The sequence below is a fragment of the Podarcis filfolensis genome (genome assembly GCF_964270895.1).
Source record: "Podarcis filfolensis genome assembly, chromosome: 5".
NCBI lineage: Eukaryota > Metazoa > Chordata > Lepidosauria > Squamata > Lacertidae > Podarcis > Podarcis filfolensis.
In genome coordinates, this window is record NC_139608.1 from 92,220,894 (window position 1) to 92,234,978 (window position 14,085).

A 14,085-nucleotide genomic window follows, 5' to 3' on the forward strand; every position below is an offset into this window, starting at 1 on the left:
AGCTTTATTTTATGAAAAGCATTTTGGGTACAACCAAAATGCTGTCAAAAACAGTATTAGTAAAGATGACTTGTCCTTTCTAGCACCAGGAATGATCTATTTTTTCTCCAAATTTCCACCAAGGATAAATCCATGTTTTAATTTATAAATTAAATTAACTGCACATATTTTAAACGCAATAATCACAGATTTCATTAAACATGCAAACCTGGTTGCTTTTCTTTTTTCTCAAACTGTTGCTTTGCTTCTCTCTCTCTGTCTTCTTGATCAATAGGAGTCCCGGAATCATCCCGGGGGATTATTTTTCCATGAAATGGGCACTTCAGAAAGAAACAACGATATTTGTGCTGTTACACACACATTCCCTCTCTCTATATATATATATTTATAACAAGTTAGGCCTGATTAGGAACATTTTTTGTAGCTTATGGATAGAACAGAGAAGCTGCAAGTGGGTTTATTTGAGATACATGGCTGTGCTGACTGATTCATATCATTCTGGATATGGGAATATCCCAACAGCAGGTGGTGATGAAATCCAGGGAACTTTGCTCTGCTATCACTGGAACCACAGTTCACCTCAGTTCTGAAAACTCCTATTTGTAGTTCTCTGAAATGTTTATTTGAGCCTAGGGTTTGGTACAAATTCTCCGCACTCAACATACATGTAATGCACTCCAAGCTTTTTCATCCACCTGAAAATTCCCAATATACAAAAACCACTGAGAAAGTGATAGTGAAATGAAAGGGTTTTTTTTTAGTATCTTTAGAAGATAGAGAGGTAGCTTTGAGAGATATGAATTTGTGGATTCACTTAATCACCTTCCTTCCTTCCTTCCTTCCTTCCTTCCTTCCTTCCTTTCATCTTACTCATATGTGCATTTTCTTTGGAGTATGTTGCCTGCCTTAACACAAAGTACTTTCTGCTTGAAAATGTAAGAATGGTCTTAGTGGATCAGGCCAAATATCCAACCTACAACCTATAAATGTGTCTGTTCCTTCTGGGGAAAAAATCTGGTCATCCCGACTTGAAAGGCAAGGCTAAAGCATTTGCTCTACAAAGAAAGGCCTTAAATTATTTGTGTTCTTAGTTTTGGGGTGGGGGAAAGGATGTTTAAAATGAGATTATACTGCAATGAACATCAATGTGGAAAATCTGAATACAAACTATTATCACAGTAAATGTGCAATCATGTGCATGCCTACTCAGAAGAAAGTTCAACCAAGTTCAATGGGATTTACTCCCAGGCAAACAAGTACAGGATTGCAGCTGTAGTCTTTAAGAAGTGATCAGACCCTTCATTGTTTTGCTGCTGCAGGGCATAGCTATCCTCCCAGAAATATTTTATTTTATTTTATTTTAAAAAACTACCTTGCTTTTCCTTCTGCAAGAATGCTAAAAGTACCTACATTTAAAACCAACCAAACAAACAAACCCACAAAAGCTACAATCACCAACAAAATGCAACCCCAAACTCCAAGATAAAAACAACTAGTGGAATTCCTTCACTCTTTCAGAGCAGTAGAACTTGAGGTCATCCTCTGTTTTAGGAAAACAGAGGTCATTCCCTCTTTTAGGAAAACAGGGAAGTGTTTCTTCAAACAGGTCTTTTATGGCTGGATTTAAGTTTAATATACCAAACTGAGGACTTGAAATTCTTCATATTCAAAGTCCAGTTTGGCATTCTCAGTGATCTTACACCACAAATCTTATGGTCAGAAATATCCGGAGTAGATATTATAGTGGTACTGAATTATTCAGCATCAAACTGTTAAAACACTGTGCCCAGGCCCCAGTCCTTTCCATTCTGCAGGTCTAATTTTGCTCCATGCTGGTCTGGCAGCAACAAGATTATTTTCCATCATTTAATCATGAATTATGAAGGCAGGCTTTTAGAGAAAGGAGACCTAATTCAATTCCAAGTAATGCAACAGGTGTACTATGTGGGACTTCATTTTGGATTAAATTCAATTCTTCCTTTCTGGAGTTTCCCTCAAACTGCTGCCTCATATCTCTGGCCAAGCACATTAACGGTAAAGGTAAAGGGACCCCTGACCATTAGGTCCAGTCGTGACTGACTCTGGGGTTGCGGCGCTCATCTCGTTTTATTGGCTGAGGGAGCCGGTGTACAGCTTCCGGGTCATGTGGCCAGCATGACTAAGCCGCTTCTGGTGAATCAGAGCAGTGCACGGAAACGCCGTTTACCTTCCCGTCGGAGCGGTTCCTATTTATCTACTTGAACTTTGACATGCTTTTGAACTGCTAGGTTGGCAGGAGCAGGGACCGAGCAACGGGAGCTCACCCCATCGCGGGGATTTGAACCACCGACCTTCTGATCGGCAAGTCCTAGGCTCTGTGGTTTAACCCACGGCGCCACCTGCGTCCCCTGCCAAGCACATTACAGTATTAATATTTTAAAGAAATGGCAAAATAGGACCAAGTGGAATGCTCTAGAGGTGTTATTAAGCACCCACCTTAAATCTATCCTGCCTTTCACAAAGTCCTCCATTAGGCATTGGTGCCCGGCATTTGTGTTTCACTGGCTCAAACTTGCCAGCAAATGTTATACACCTGCTCTTCAGCATCTCTGCAACTTCTTTGTTTTCCACTTCCTCTTCCATTTCGCTGGGTGCCCAGAAGCGATGCTGAGAAGAACATCTAGAAAACAGAACAGTTACATCAGTGTTTTGCCATGAATATAAACATAAATTCTAGAGAGACATTTTAACACCTTCTCCTGATATATGACATACGCTTTTAAAATATCTAAACACTGCTTGGGCTCAAATTCCTAAACAACTTTGATTTTTTAAAATATTGACTATATTTAATTCAGCTGCAAGCTAAAAAAAATATAATGAAACTGCTATCTCAAGAGGATTGCAAGTGATTCACTTCTCCATAAGCAGCTTCATCACATATTTTGTAAGGTCAATTTATAATTTTGTGTTTTTACGTTGTAAATAGCCTTGTGATCTTTGGATGAAACATAGCGTATAAATTAAATAAAATGAATTCTAGAAATGGATCAGGTTATGTCAGAAACGCTGTCTGTCATCAGACGGCTCAGAAAATTTGCAAGTGTGCAGAAAGTTTTTACATTTCAAGGTTTCAGTAAAAACGAGCAGATAAAGGCTTGATGCGTCACAATTTAAGAGAGGATTTGTTTTTACATATTTTAAAAGAAAATGTGCAGTATATTTACTTAATAATCTTCCCAGAACCTGGTTGCTCTTGGCCCCAGTAGAAAAGATCTAACCCAAACGGTACGACCGGGGCCTTGGCTTTCTCTTCTTCAGACTTATTGTTGCGTGCCACTGGTTCAGAATTTCTAGATTTGTAGGATAAAATATAAATGATGAAGAGACAACAGTTACTATCCAGAATGACAGGAAACAATTCAACAATTGGCATCCACTTCACGTTAGACCTACTTCAACTTTTAGCAGGTCAAAATGCTGTGAAAAGCAAATACTTTACTATGACAAGGAATTAACGATTCACGAGAAGACGTGCATAACTCTTAGATGATTTTCCAAGGTACTTGAACAAGAAAAGCTAAGAACAATACAATACAAACCAAGCAAAAACCGCGATGCTGATTAAATACTGCCTTTGTCTTTAGAAGTCTAAAACAGTATTATACCACTTTAAACAGCCATGAGTTCCTCCAAAGAGTTATGGGAACTGTAGTTTGGGCTGGGAGTTGTTCAGAGACTCCTACTCCCCTCATGGAGCTACAATTCCCAGAGTTCCCTGGAAAGAGGAATTGACTTTTAAATCACTCTGCGAATTGTAGTGCTTTGAGAGGAATACAGTGTTAGAAACTGAGATATGAAAGCTAGGAGCTGAATGGCACCTTAAACGTGCGTTATGGGTGCAACAATGAAATGTCAAGGTCTTGTCCAAGTATTGTCCAAATGAAAAGAACAAAAAGGAACATAACCTTTGGCAAAAAGAAGAGTGGAAGCAGACAGTAAAGGTAAAGGGACCCCTGACGATTAGGTCCAGTCGTGGCCGACTCTGGGGTTGCGGCGCTCATCTCGCTTTACTGGCCGAGGGAGCTGGCGTACAGCTTCCAGGTCATGTGGCCAGCATGACTAAGCTGCTTCTGGAAACCAGAGCAGCGCACGGAAACGCCGTTTACCTTCCCGCCAGAGTGGTACCTATTTATCTACTTGCACTTTGACGTGCTTTCGAACTGCTAGGTTGGCAAGAGCAGGGACCGAGCAACGGGAGCTCACCCCGTTGTGGGGATTCGAACCGCCGACCTTCTGATCGGCAAGTCCTAAGCTCTGTGGTTTAACCCACGGCGCCACCCGTGTCCCTTAGACAGTAAGGGATGCTAAAGAATAATTTGAGGAACAAATTGCTAAAAACATTGAGACCATCAACAATAAGTTATTTAAATATACAGTGGTACCTCAGGTTAAATACTTAATTCATTCTGAAGGTCCATACTTAACCTGAAACTGTTCTTAACCTGAAGAACCACTTTAGCTAATGGAGCCTCCTGCTGCTGCTGTGCCGCCAGAGCCCGATTTCTGTTCTCATCCTGAAGCAAAGTTCTTAACCTGAAGCACTATTTTTGGGTTAGCGGAGTCTGTAACCTGAAGCGTATGTAACCTGAGGTACCACTGTATTAGATGGGGTGTGTGTGGAGCAGTTGGACCTTAGGATGACAAGAGAGTCAAAGGTGTGCTAGATGAGGTTAGGGAGAATGCAGAACTGGATGAATTCTTTGTGTCTGCCTTAACTATTGGAGCCAGAGTATATCCTAGTGCTTGAACTAACTTTTGTAGAAGAGTCCGAGAAATTAAGTTCTGGGACTAACAGGCAAAATAAAAGCATTCACCTGGACATTCTCGGAGAACTCAAATGTATAACAGCTCATCTTCTAACAAAAACATGTAACTTGTGCCTCAGACCAGCCCCCATACCAAAGGACTGGAAAGTAGCCAATGTAACACAGTTAACACATAGTTAAACTATTGAACTTGCTCCAAAAGGAGGCAGTAAAGAATACATTACTGGAAACCAGAGGAGGGGCAGAGTGCTTTCGTGCTCAGCCTTTGCTCAAGGGTTTCCCACAAGCATATGGGTGGACCCTCTGAGAACACCATGCTGGACTAGGTAGGCCACAGGCCTGACCCAGAAGGCTCTTATGTTTTTATAATACAGCTAAGGGTATGTGTGATGCTGCAAACTTAAACAGAAAGTTGTATGTGCTACTCAGATGGTATGGCATGAGGCCTCGAAGGGGGCGGGAGATTCAACAGCGTATGAATTCCATGCTGGACATTGCGGCAGAGCTGAGGGGAATTGGGGAGGAACCCAAAGACAAACATGTTGCAGCCCTACTGCTGTGCTGCCTCTATGAATCATGCAATGCCCTAAATGGCCTCGGCCCGGTATACCTGAAGGAGCGTCTCCACACCCATCATTCAGCCCAGACACTGAGGTCTAGCGCCGAGGGCCTTCTGGCAGTTCCCTCATTGCAAGAAGCAAAGCTACAGGGAACCAGGCAGAGGGCCTTCTTGGTGGTGGCGCCTGCCCTGTGGAACGCCCTCCCATCAGATGTCAAAGAGATAAACAACTACCTGACATTTAGAAGACATCTGAAGGCAGCCCTGTTCAGGGAAGTTTTTAATGTGTGACATTTTAATGTATTTTTAATCTTTGTTGGAAGCCGCCCAGAGTGGGTGGGGAAACCCAGCCAGATGGGCGGGGTACAAATAATAAATTATGATGATGATGATGATGATGATGATGATGATGATGATGATGCATGCTTTTATGTGTAAAGCCGTGCCCTCTTTGCACTTGAGAACCTGTGGATCCTGATCTTCGTTATTATTATTATTATTCCTGTGAAACCAGACCTGACCCAAGAATATGTTCAAGGCAGGCTGATTGATGACTACAGCCACAGGAGGGAAAACAGGGCAGGCAAGAAGACTGAGGGACTAGAGACAGTTCAGAGGATCCCCTTCCCCTCAAAAAAGGGAGACAGACAGGACTGTCTCCTCCCTGCATCAACAGCATCTTCTCCACAGCTTTACCCAAAGTCTCCTCCTCTGCCATGAGGGTGAGCTTGGTTTAGCAGCTCAAACTTGACCTTGCCCTTTCGGTGGTGGCAATCACTAGCTCCCGGAGGCAAAGTAGTTGGTGACGGCAACCAGGGCAAAAATCCCAAACACTAAATAAAACCTCTTCTCTGCAGGAGAGAAGCAAGGTTAATGCTCTGTAAGTATTAAGGCCTTTGTTTTGGGCGTGAAATGCAAAGGGTAAGATTGCCAACGGAATATTGGTCTCCTTACAAGCTGCCACCTGGAAGATGTAATCTAGGCAGTTGATCTTGCATCATTTTCCATGTTGCAGCTGCACAGGTTGGGTCAAGTTCCTCATCGTTTCTTTTAGGTTGGGAGGTTGCTGCAGATGCTCTTCCTGTCGCAAAGGGTTTTGAAGGTGATACTGGTTCCAACCCTACAAAAGAAAAGTTGCGGTAAGCACACATTTGCATGAAGGAAACCTATGTCTCTGAAAAGTAACAGCCGGTCAGTTTGTACAGCACGTTTCAGAAATGGAATATTGATCTGAGGCAAAATTCTGGTCTTCACCAAAATACTAACTCCAGCTGTATAGGACAAAATTTCATTTGTACCCCCATTTCTTTAGAAAGTCCAAGAAAAAGCACCACTGCCCAATTTAGACTCCACATTAACAAATGTCTTGAACCAAATACTTTCCCCTCTAAATCAGCAGCAGAAAAAGTTTTGTACTCTTTCAGAAATACAGCGTCTGATCTAGCATATCTGAGAACTTGTGACGCTGTAAGAGGAATGGAAAGAGAATTGGAAAAAGCCAACCCAGGGGACAGTCCTAACAGAACCCTCTTGTTTTACAGTGACGGGACAACAATTAGTGTTCCAAGACCTGTATTTGCCACTGTGATTGCAGCTCCAATAATAAGGAAGCCAAATGACAGTCCCAAGGAGGCCTGAACTTTGTCTTTTGCCAGTTATGGAGCTGGTCTGGCCACCCTATTATGTTGGCTATTGTTAGTAGGTTAAGCATTTTGTGATTTCCTATCCCAGGCATAGGCAAACTCGGCCCTCCAGATGTTCTGGGACTACCACACCCATCATCCCTGACCACTGGTCCTGTTAGCTAGGGATGATGGGAGTTGTAGTCCCAACACATCTGGAGGGCTGAGTTTGCCTATGCCTGTTCTATCCTATCCTTGTTTCACTGCATATAGTGAGACTGCCCACAACAATATCCCTTTTGTTGCTTTGGTAGGAGAGTCCCATGGACTGCAAGAAGATCAAACCTCTCCATTCTGAAGGAAATCAGCCCTGAGTGCTCACTGGAAGGACAGATAATGAAGCTGAGGCTCCAATACTTTGGCCACCTCAGGAGAAGAGAAGACTCCCTGGAAAAGACCCTGATGTTGGGAAAGATGGAGGCCACAAGTAAAAGGGGACGACAGAGGACAAGATGGTTGGACAGTGTTCTTGAAGCTACCAACATGAGTCTGACCAAACTGCAGGAGGCAGTAGAAGACAGGAGTGCCTGACGTGCTCTGGTCCATGGGGTCACGAAGAGTCGGACACGACTAAAAGACTAAACAACAAACCAAACTCTCTTCAAAACAATGGGCTCTTCTTTGCTACCTACTATCATTTCCCCGCCCCCCAACTTTTCAACTTCTGCTAAGTTTGAAAGTGTTGTTTATGCAATGAGATGGGGTGGGAGACCTTGACATGCAACTCTTTTCTCTCCAAGGATGAATCTACAGGTAATACTGACCCACCCACCCCCAACCACCTGCTACTGTTCAGGACACACTACAATCCCACATATGGGATCTACTCATGAGTAGGTCAAGTCACTGGATCTTCTATAGCTTGGAGCCCCCCTCCCTTTAACTGATGATGGCTTTGGTATCAGAGACCTCAGCTGAAGGGCCAGGTCACCACCTCACCTCCCCCCAGACACCACTAAGGTCAAGTTCAAATGAGAGAAGCCTCTATGGGGAGGAAGTCAAATGGGCTGCAGAAAGACTTTCAAAGACCAGCAAGTTACATGTAAGTGCAATAATTTTCTCTTTCATGGGCTTTGGCAGTCTCATATTTTTTTTTGGGTGGGGGGAGACTAGAGAACTTTTAGCTAATGGAGGGGTAGAGGCTCGGTCAGTTGAAGATAATCTGTTTCCAGTAAATTAAACCAAATTCATTCTAATAATTAGGCATCAAATTAATTTTGATTACATAGAGTAAAAACAAATACCCAAAGAAAAATACTCTTTTGGGGCAGAAAGCATGTCTGTAACAGAAACAGAACAAAGCTCAATAGCTAAAGCTAATCCCCCATCCAAACCCCTCCGTTTTCAAATATCCTTTATATTATCACTGCTACAATACCTTGGTTCAAATTTATTGCAATACTTGGTTTTAGGAAGATTTTTTTTTAAAGTCCAATCGCCTGGTGGTGTTTGTTGTTGTTTAAATTGACCAAATGGCACCTATTTGCCTGAAGCAATAAAGTAGACAGCGTTAAAGAGATAAATCAATAGTAGGAAATAGAGAGGCTGGGATTTCAGCTGAAAGTTAGGCTGCTGAATGCTGACATTATTGATTTTAGCTAGTTCAGCTGGCCTTGTAATTAAAATGTAAATTTGAGAAAGAGATTGTGTCCTGACAGAAATGGTGGGATTAAGGGGAGATAAAAGCTCCTCAATGAAAATTCAGAGAAAGTAAAAGAACAGGTTTCATCAGCCATTTGGACTTAGGAGAATCAGAAATAGGTAGCAGTATATATTTAATTGAAAAGGGGGGGGGTCCCACCGAACTAGAATGTAAATAATATGAACAAAAAGATTTGAAGAACAGGTTGTGCTCCCTTTCCTCCATTCTGTTCTGCGCATAGCCCTTGCTAATCCAAAATACATGTCTATCAACACAACACGGCACACAAATGACTACTTCAGGCATGCCGAAGGGCAAGTGTGTGCTGAAGAGAATTTTCATTACCTTTTTCCTTTTAACATAAACATGTATGCACATACATGCACACACACTCCTTACCAGAAATGGATTTTCATACTTCCTATGAAGCTAGTTACATTTTTCTTTGGCTCTTGCGCACTGTTGTCATTTTACCATTTATCCTAAACGATTTGGGTGCTGAGTTATGATGACTGTGTAACCAAAACAGGGCTACTGAGGCGAGAAAGGGATATCACTATGCTCAGCAAAGTCCCAATACATTACTACTACTACTATTTTGTTGTTTAGTCGTTTAGTCGTGTCCGACTCTTCATGACCCCATGGACCAGAGCACGCCAGGCACTCCTGTCTTCCACTGCCTCCCGCAGTTTGGTCAAACAAATGCTGGTAGCTTCGAGAACACTGTCCAACCATCTCATCCTCTGTCGTCCCCTTCTCCTTGTGCCCTCCATCTTTCCCAACATCAGGGTCTTTTCCAGGGAGTCTTCTCTTCTCATGAGGTGGCCAAAGTATTGGAGCCTCAGCTTCGGGATCTGTCCTTCCAGTGAGCACTCAGGGCTGATTTCCTTTAGAATGAAGAGGTTTGATCTTCTTGCAGTCCATGGGACTCTCCTCCAGCACCATAATTCAAAAGCATCAATTCTTCGGCGATCAGCCTTTTTTATGGTCCAGCTCTCACTTCCATACATCACTACTGGGAAAACCATAGCTTTAACTATACGGACCTTTGTTGGCAAGGTGATGTCTCTGCTTTTTAAGATGCTGTCTAGGTTTGTCATTGCTTTTCTCCCAAGAAGCAGGCATCTTTTAATTTCATGGCTGCTGCCACCATCTGCAGTGATCATGGAGCCCAAGAAAGTAAAATCTCTCACTGCCTCCATTTCTTCCCCTTCTATTTGCCAGGAGGTGATGGGACCAGTGGCCATGATCTACTACTACTAATAAGAATAATGCTTGCCGAAATAGGGGGAAAATAGGAAGAATAAAACTAAAGGAGGAAACCAGCCACCTGCAAACCCCCCCCCCCAAAAAAAAATCCCTGTATAATGGTGATTGGGTATTCTGTGGCCACAGAATGCTGAGTATCTGGTGAGGGACAGGAGGAACAGAACAGAGTGGACTTTCTCCAAAAAGGCATGGGTGGCCGGCTGATGCTCTCAACAGAAGCACTCCACACCGTAACCGTTCCTTGCAGCTCCCGCGATAGTTTGGTTAAAAATGTTCTGTTGGGAAAATCTTGTTTGTATGTGCTTGCATGAACACACCATGTGGTATTATATTCACTGAAATCATAATTCCTAGTGAAGGGCAGATGGGGCTCGACCACCTGGGAAGGTGGCCCATCTTGGAGAAGGAAAACTGTGATCCTAAACCTCTGCTATGAGGGAGGCAGGTGGCGCTGTGGTCTAAACCACTGAGCCTAGGGCTTGCCAATCAGAAGGTCGGCGGTTCAAATCCCCACAACAGGTTGAGCTCCCGTTGCTCGGTCCCTGCTCCTGCCCACCTAGCAGTTCGAAAGCACGTCAGGTGCAAGTAGATAAATAGGTACCGCTCTGGCAGGAAGGTAAACGGCGTTTCCATGCGCTGCTCTGGTTTTGCCAGAAACGGCTTAGTCATGCTGGCCACATGACCCGGAAGCTGTCTGCGGACAAATGCTGGCTCCCTCGGCCTATAGAGCGAGATGAGCGCGCAACCCCGGAGTCGTCCACGACTGGACCTAACGGTCAGGGGTACCTTTACCTTTTTCAACCTCTGCTGTCTTGCATGATATCTTCAGAAGGAAAGGCTAAGGTAAGGGTAGCCAACCTAAGGCCCGTGGGCTGGATGCGGCCCAATCGCCTTCTCAATCCGGCCCGTGGACAGTCCAGGAACCAGAGTGTTTTTACATGAGTAGAATGTGTCCTTTTATTTAAAATGCATTTTTGGGTTATTTGTGGGGCCTGCCTGGTGTTTTGACATGAGTAGAATGTGTCTTTTTATTTAAAATGCATCTCTGGGTTATTTTGGGGGCCTGCCTGGTGTTTTTACATGAGTAGAATGTGTGCTTTTATTTAAATTGCATCTCTGGGTTATCTGTGGGGCATAGGAATTCATTCATCCCCCCCCCCCAAAAAAATATAGTCCGGCCCACCACATGGTCTGAGGGACGGTGGACCGGCCCACGGCTGAAAAAGGTTGCTGACCCTTGAGCTAAGGAGTAAACCCTACACAAATCCGGAGTGGAGTCCCTAAGAGGGTTGGATGATGCCTTGCCTACCTCCTTCCAGCAATTCCTGAAGCCAAGATGATGCCAAATGTCTTCTTCTGCTTTACTTTGGACCATATCAATGAGGCAGGGGGGGATCTTGTTGTCTTGACAGCTCAGGAACCCCATATACACTGCCCAGGCTTATGGCTTGAGGAGGCCACTTCACTGCTGCTAACACAGTGGTCTGGCTTCACCCCCAGAGGTGCACTCCGTTGTCTCTCAAGACCGACGGATGCCAACAATCATAATCTATTAATGACTGGAAAGTGGCCAATGTAACACCAATTTTAAAAAGGGATCTGGTGAGTGGCGAGGTCCTGGAAATTTCTTCTGGGATAATTCGTGGTAAGCCTTCTTAAAGATAGAATTACCAAGCATATAGAAGTCTCACTAAAGCAGAACCAGTAGGGCTCCTGTCTCACTAACCTATTTGAGGTATTTGTCAAGAAGCAGTTAGGTAGAGGTGAGCTGGCTGATAAAGTATACTTGGGCTTTTAAAAAGCATTTGACAAAATACATCACCATATATGTCATCCGACTCCTCAATAAGCTTAGTAGTCATTGAATAAGAGGAGAGAGTTTCTTGTGTATCAGTGAAGAACCAGGAAACAGAGAGTAAGAATAAATGGATGAGTCTCCCATTGGTGGGATGCAGAAAGTTAAGTTCCTCAAGCAGGGCCGGATTTAGGTTTGATGAGGCCCTAAGCTGCTGATGGTAATGGGGCCCTTTATATGTCCAGCTGTCCTTTGTCAACAACAAATTGTCGCTGTTTTTGTGTGTTGAACATATGCTATATAGTAATTTATGGACCTAATAGGATCTAAAGCCATTTGCACATAACAAAATATGTATTTTATCAAAGTAATTTTTTTTATCTTATATTTTGGAAATGTACATCCAGTTTTTGTTTTCCTTTGAATTTTTTTGGGGGCCCCAAGAGAGTGGGGCCCTAAGCTATAGCTTGTTTAGCTCCAACACTGCCCTCAAGGATTCATATTGGGACCTGTGCTTTTACATAAATGATCTAGTTAAAGGTGCCAAGGCACTCAAATTTGCAGCTAATAATGCATTGTTCAGGGTGTTTAAAACAAAAAGGGGCTATGAGGGGCTCCAAAAAGATCCCTCCAAACGGGGTGAATGGGAAGTAACACTGAATACAAGCAAGTGTAAAATGACGTACATTGTGACATAAAATCCGATTGTCACATACCGTATATACACTAATGGCGCCTGAAATAGAAGTAACTCACCAGGAAACAGATGTGGTGATTGTATTGGATAGCTTTGATGAAAATGCCAATCCAGTGTGTGGCAGCTGTAAAAGAGGTGCAGCACTGACACTGAAGTGGAGACATCAGGGTCCTACTCCATACAAACAGTTTTTGGTAACAATTCATGCTTAATGGATAGTGCACTCTGGGCACGCAATTGGTCCACCATGCAGAAATTATTTATCAAGTAGCACCTGAATGAGTCCCGTCCCCCCTTATACGTGGTTCTCTTGTAATTTCCAGCCTATTTAATTACTTTGACAGAAGTTTTATTATTTATACAATGTCCTTAATCATATGTTCTCCTTTGTATGTCTACAAAACCATGTATGTACATCACATTATTTTGTAGCTATAAAAGGTAAAGGGACCCCTGACCATTAGGTCCAGTCGTGACCGACTCTGGGGTTGCGGCGCTCATCTCGCTTTATTGGCTGAGGGAGCCGGCATACAGCTTCCGGGTCATGTGGCCAGCATGACTAAGCCGCTTCTGGCGAACCGGAGCAGCGCATGGAAACGCCGTTTACCTTCCCGCCAGAGCGGTACCTATTTATCTACTTGCACTTCGTGCTTTTGAACTGCTAGGTTGGCAGGAGCCGGGACTGAGCAATGGGCGCTCACCCCGTCGCAGGGATTTGAACCGCCGACCTTCTGATCAGCAAGTCCTAGGCTATGTGGTTTAACCCACAGCACCAGAATAAAACTTTTGCCAATGTAATTAAAGCAAATAGGCTGGAAATTACAATTCCAAGAGAACCACATGTGGGGGGGGGGGAGTGGGATCTGCAATAAAATGTTGCAATGGATCTTCCCCTCTCATAGGAATATGAGGGAGTTGCCCTGCTAGGTTTATTATTTAGTGTATTTCTGCAACCCTAGAAATTTCTCCACACATTCTGATCTTTCAGTCTTGCTTATCAGTAGCCCCTTTTTGGTTCCATTTCTGCCTTCACCTGTCACCTGAGTTTGCTAGTAAGAAGAAGTGATAGTCTGCACCCTGAAAAATTATCGATCTATTATTGCATATTCAGTATCGCATTACATGCAGAGGTACTTTTTTTTTTTTTACACACAACAGTTTTTTGCCTGAGAACATATCCATCTATTGCTGTTGCAACTGTTGCCTGCATGCTCTTTAAAACCACTCTTTCACAAGTCAAATCTCTCTTGGTGTCCATTTACGTATGCATTCCAGACAGAGGAAGACTGGGGTGTCAGCTCATATGATACAGGCATACAAAACAACAAGCAAACTGCAACACTTCAAAATGGTTGCCATCCTGAGAGATCAGGTGCAAGTGTAAATAAGGATTATACAAATGAGAGGTCATTAAAAACCCTGGTAATGTTAATTTGCCATGACACCCCTTAATGGGTTATGTCTTCACACTTCAGTTGTCTAATCACCTAAATTCTTTTACAAATTTACATTTTATCTTGCACATGGAAACTCAAATCGACTCACTCCTCCTCTCTCTCTCTTATTATAATATCTATTCAAACTCTCAATTCTTGCCTTAAATTGCTGTTAGAATGTACTTTTTGACATATTA

The 14,085-nt window shown here is 43.2% G+C and overlaps 1 protein-coding gene and 1 long non-coding RNA gene across 4 annotated transcripts in view; both read right to left on the reverse strand.

Moving 5' to 3' along the window:
* The window catches only part of LOC310763592, a 190,215-nt gene that overhangs the window by 12,735 nt on the left and 163,395 nt on the right, over positions 1-14,085 (reverse strand). The window lies entirely within an intron of this gene.
* UVSSA (UV stimulated scaffold protein A) overlaps positions 1-14,085 on the reverse strand; it is a 55,383-nt gene that overhangs the window by 11,928 nt on the left and 29,370 nt on the right. The window contains exons 8-11 of the mRNA XM_083615623.1: positions 6,322-6,487; positions 3,207-3,332; positions 2,476-2,659; positions 209-320 (exon numbers count right to left, since the gene is read on the reverse strand). Coding sequence (XP_083471749.1) covers positions 209-320; positions 2,476-2,659; positions 3,207-3,332; positions 6,322-6,487 — 588 coding nt within the window. The remainder of the gene's footprint in view (positions 1-208; positions 321-2,475; positions 2,660-3,206; positions 3,333-6,321; positions 6,488-14,085) is intronic.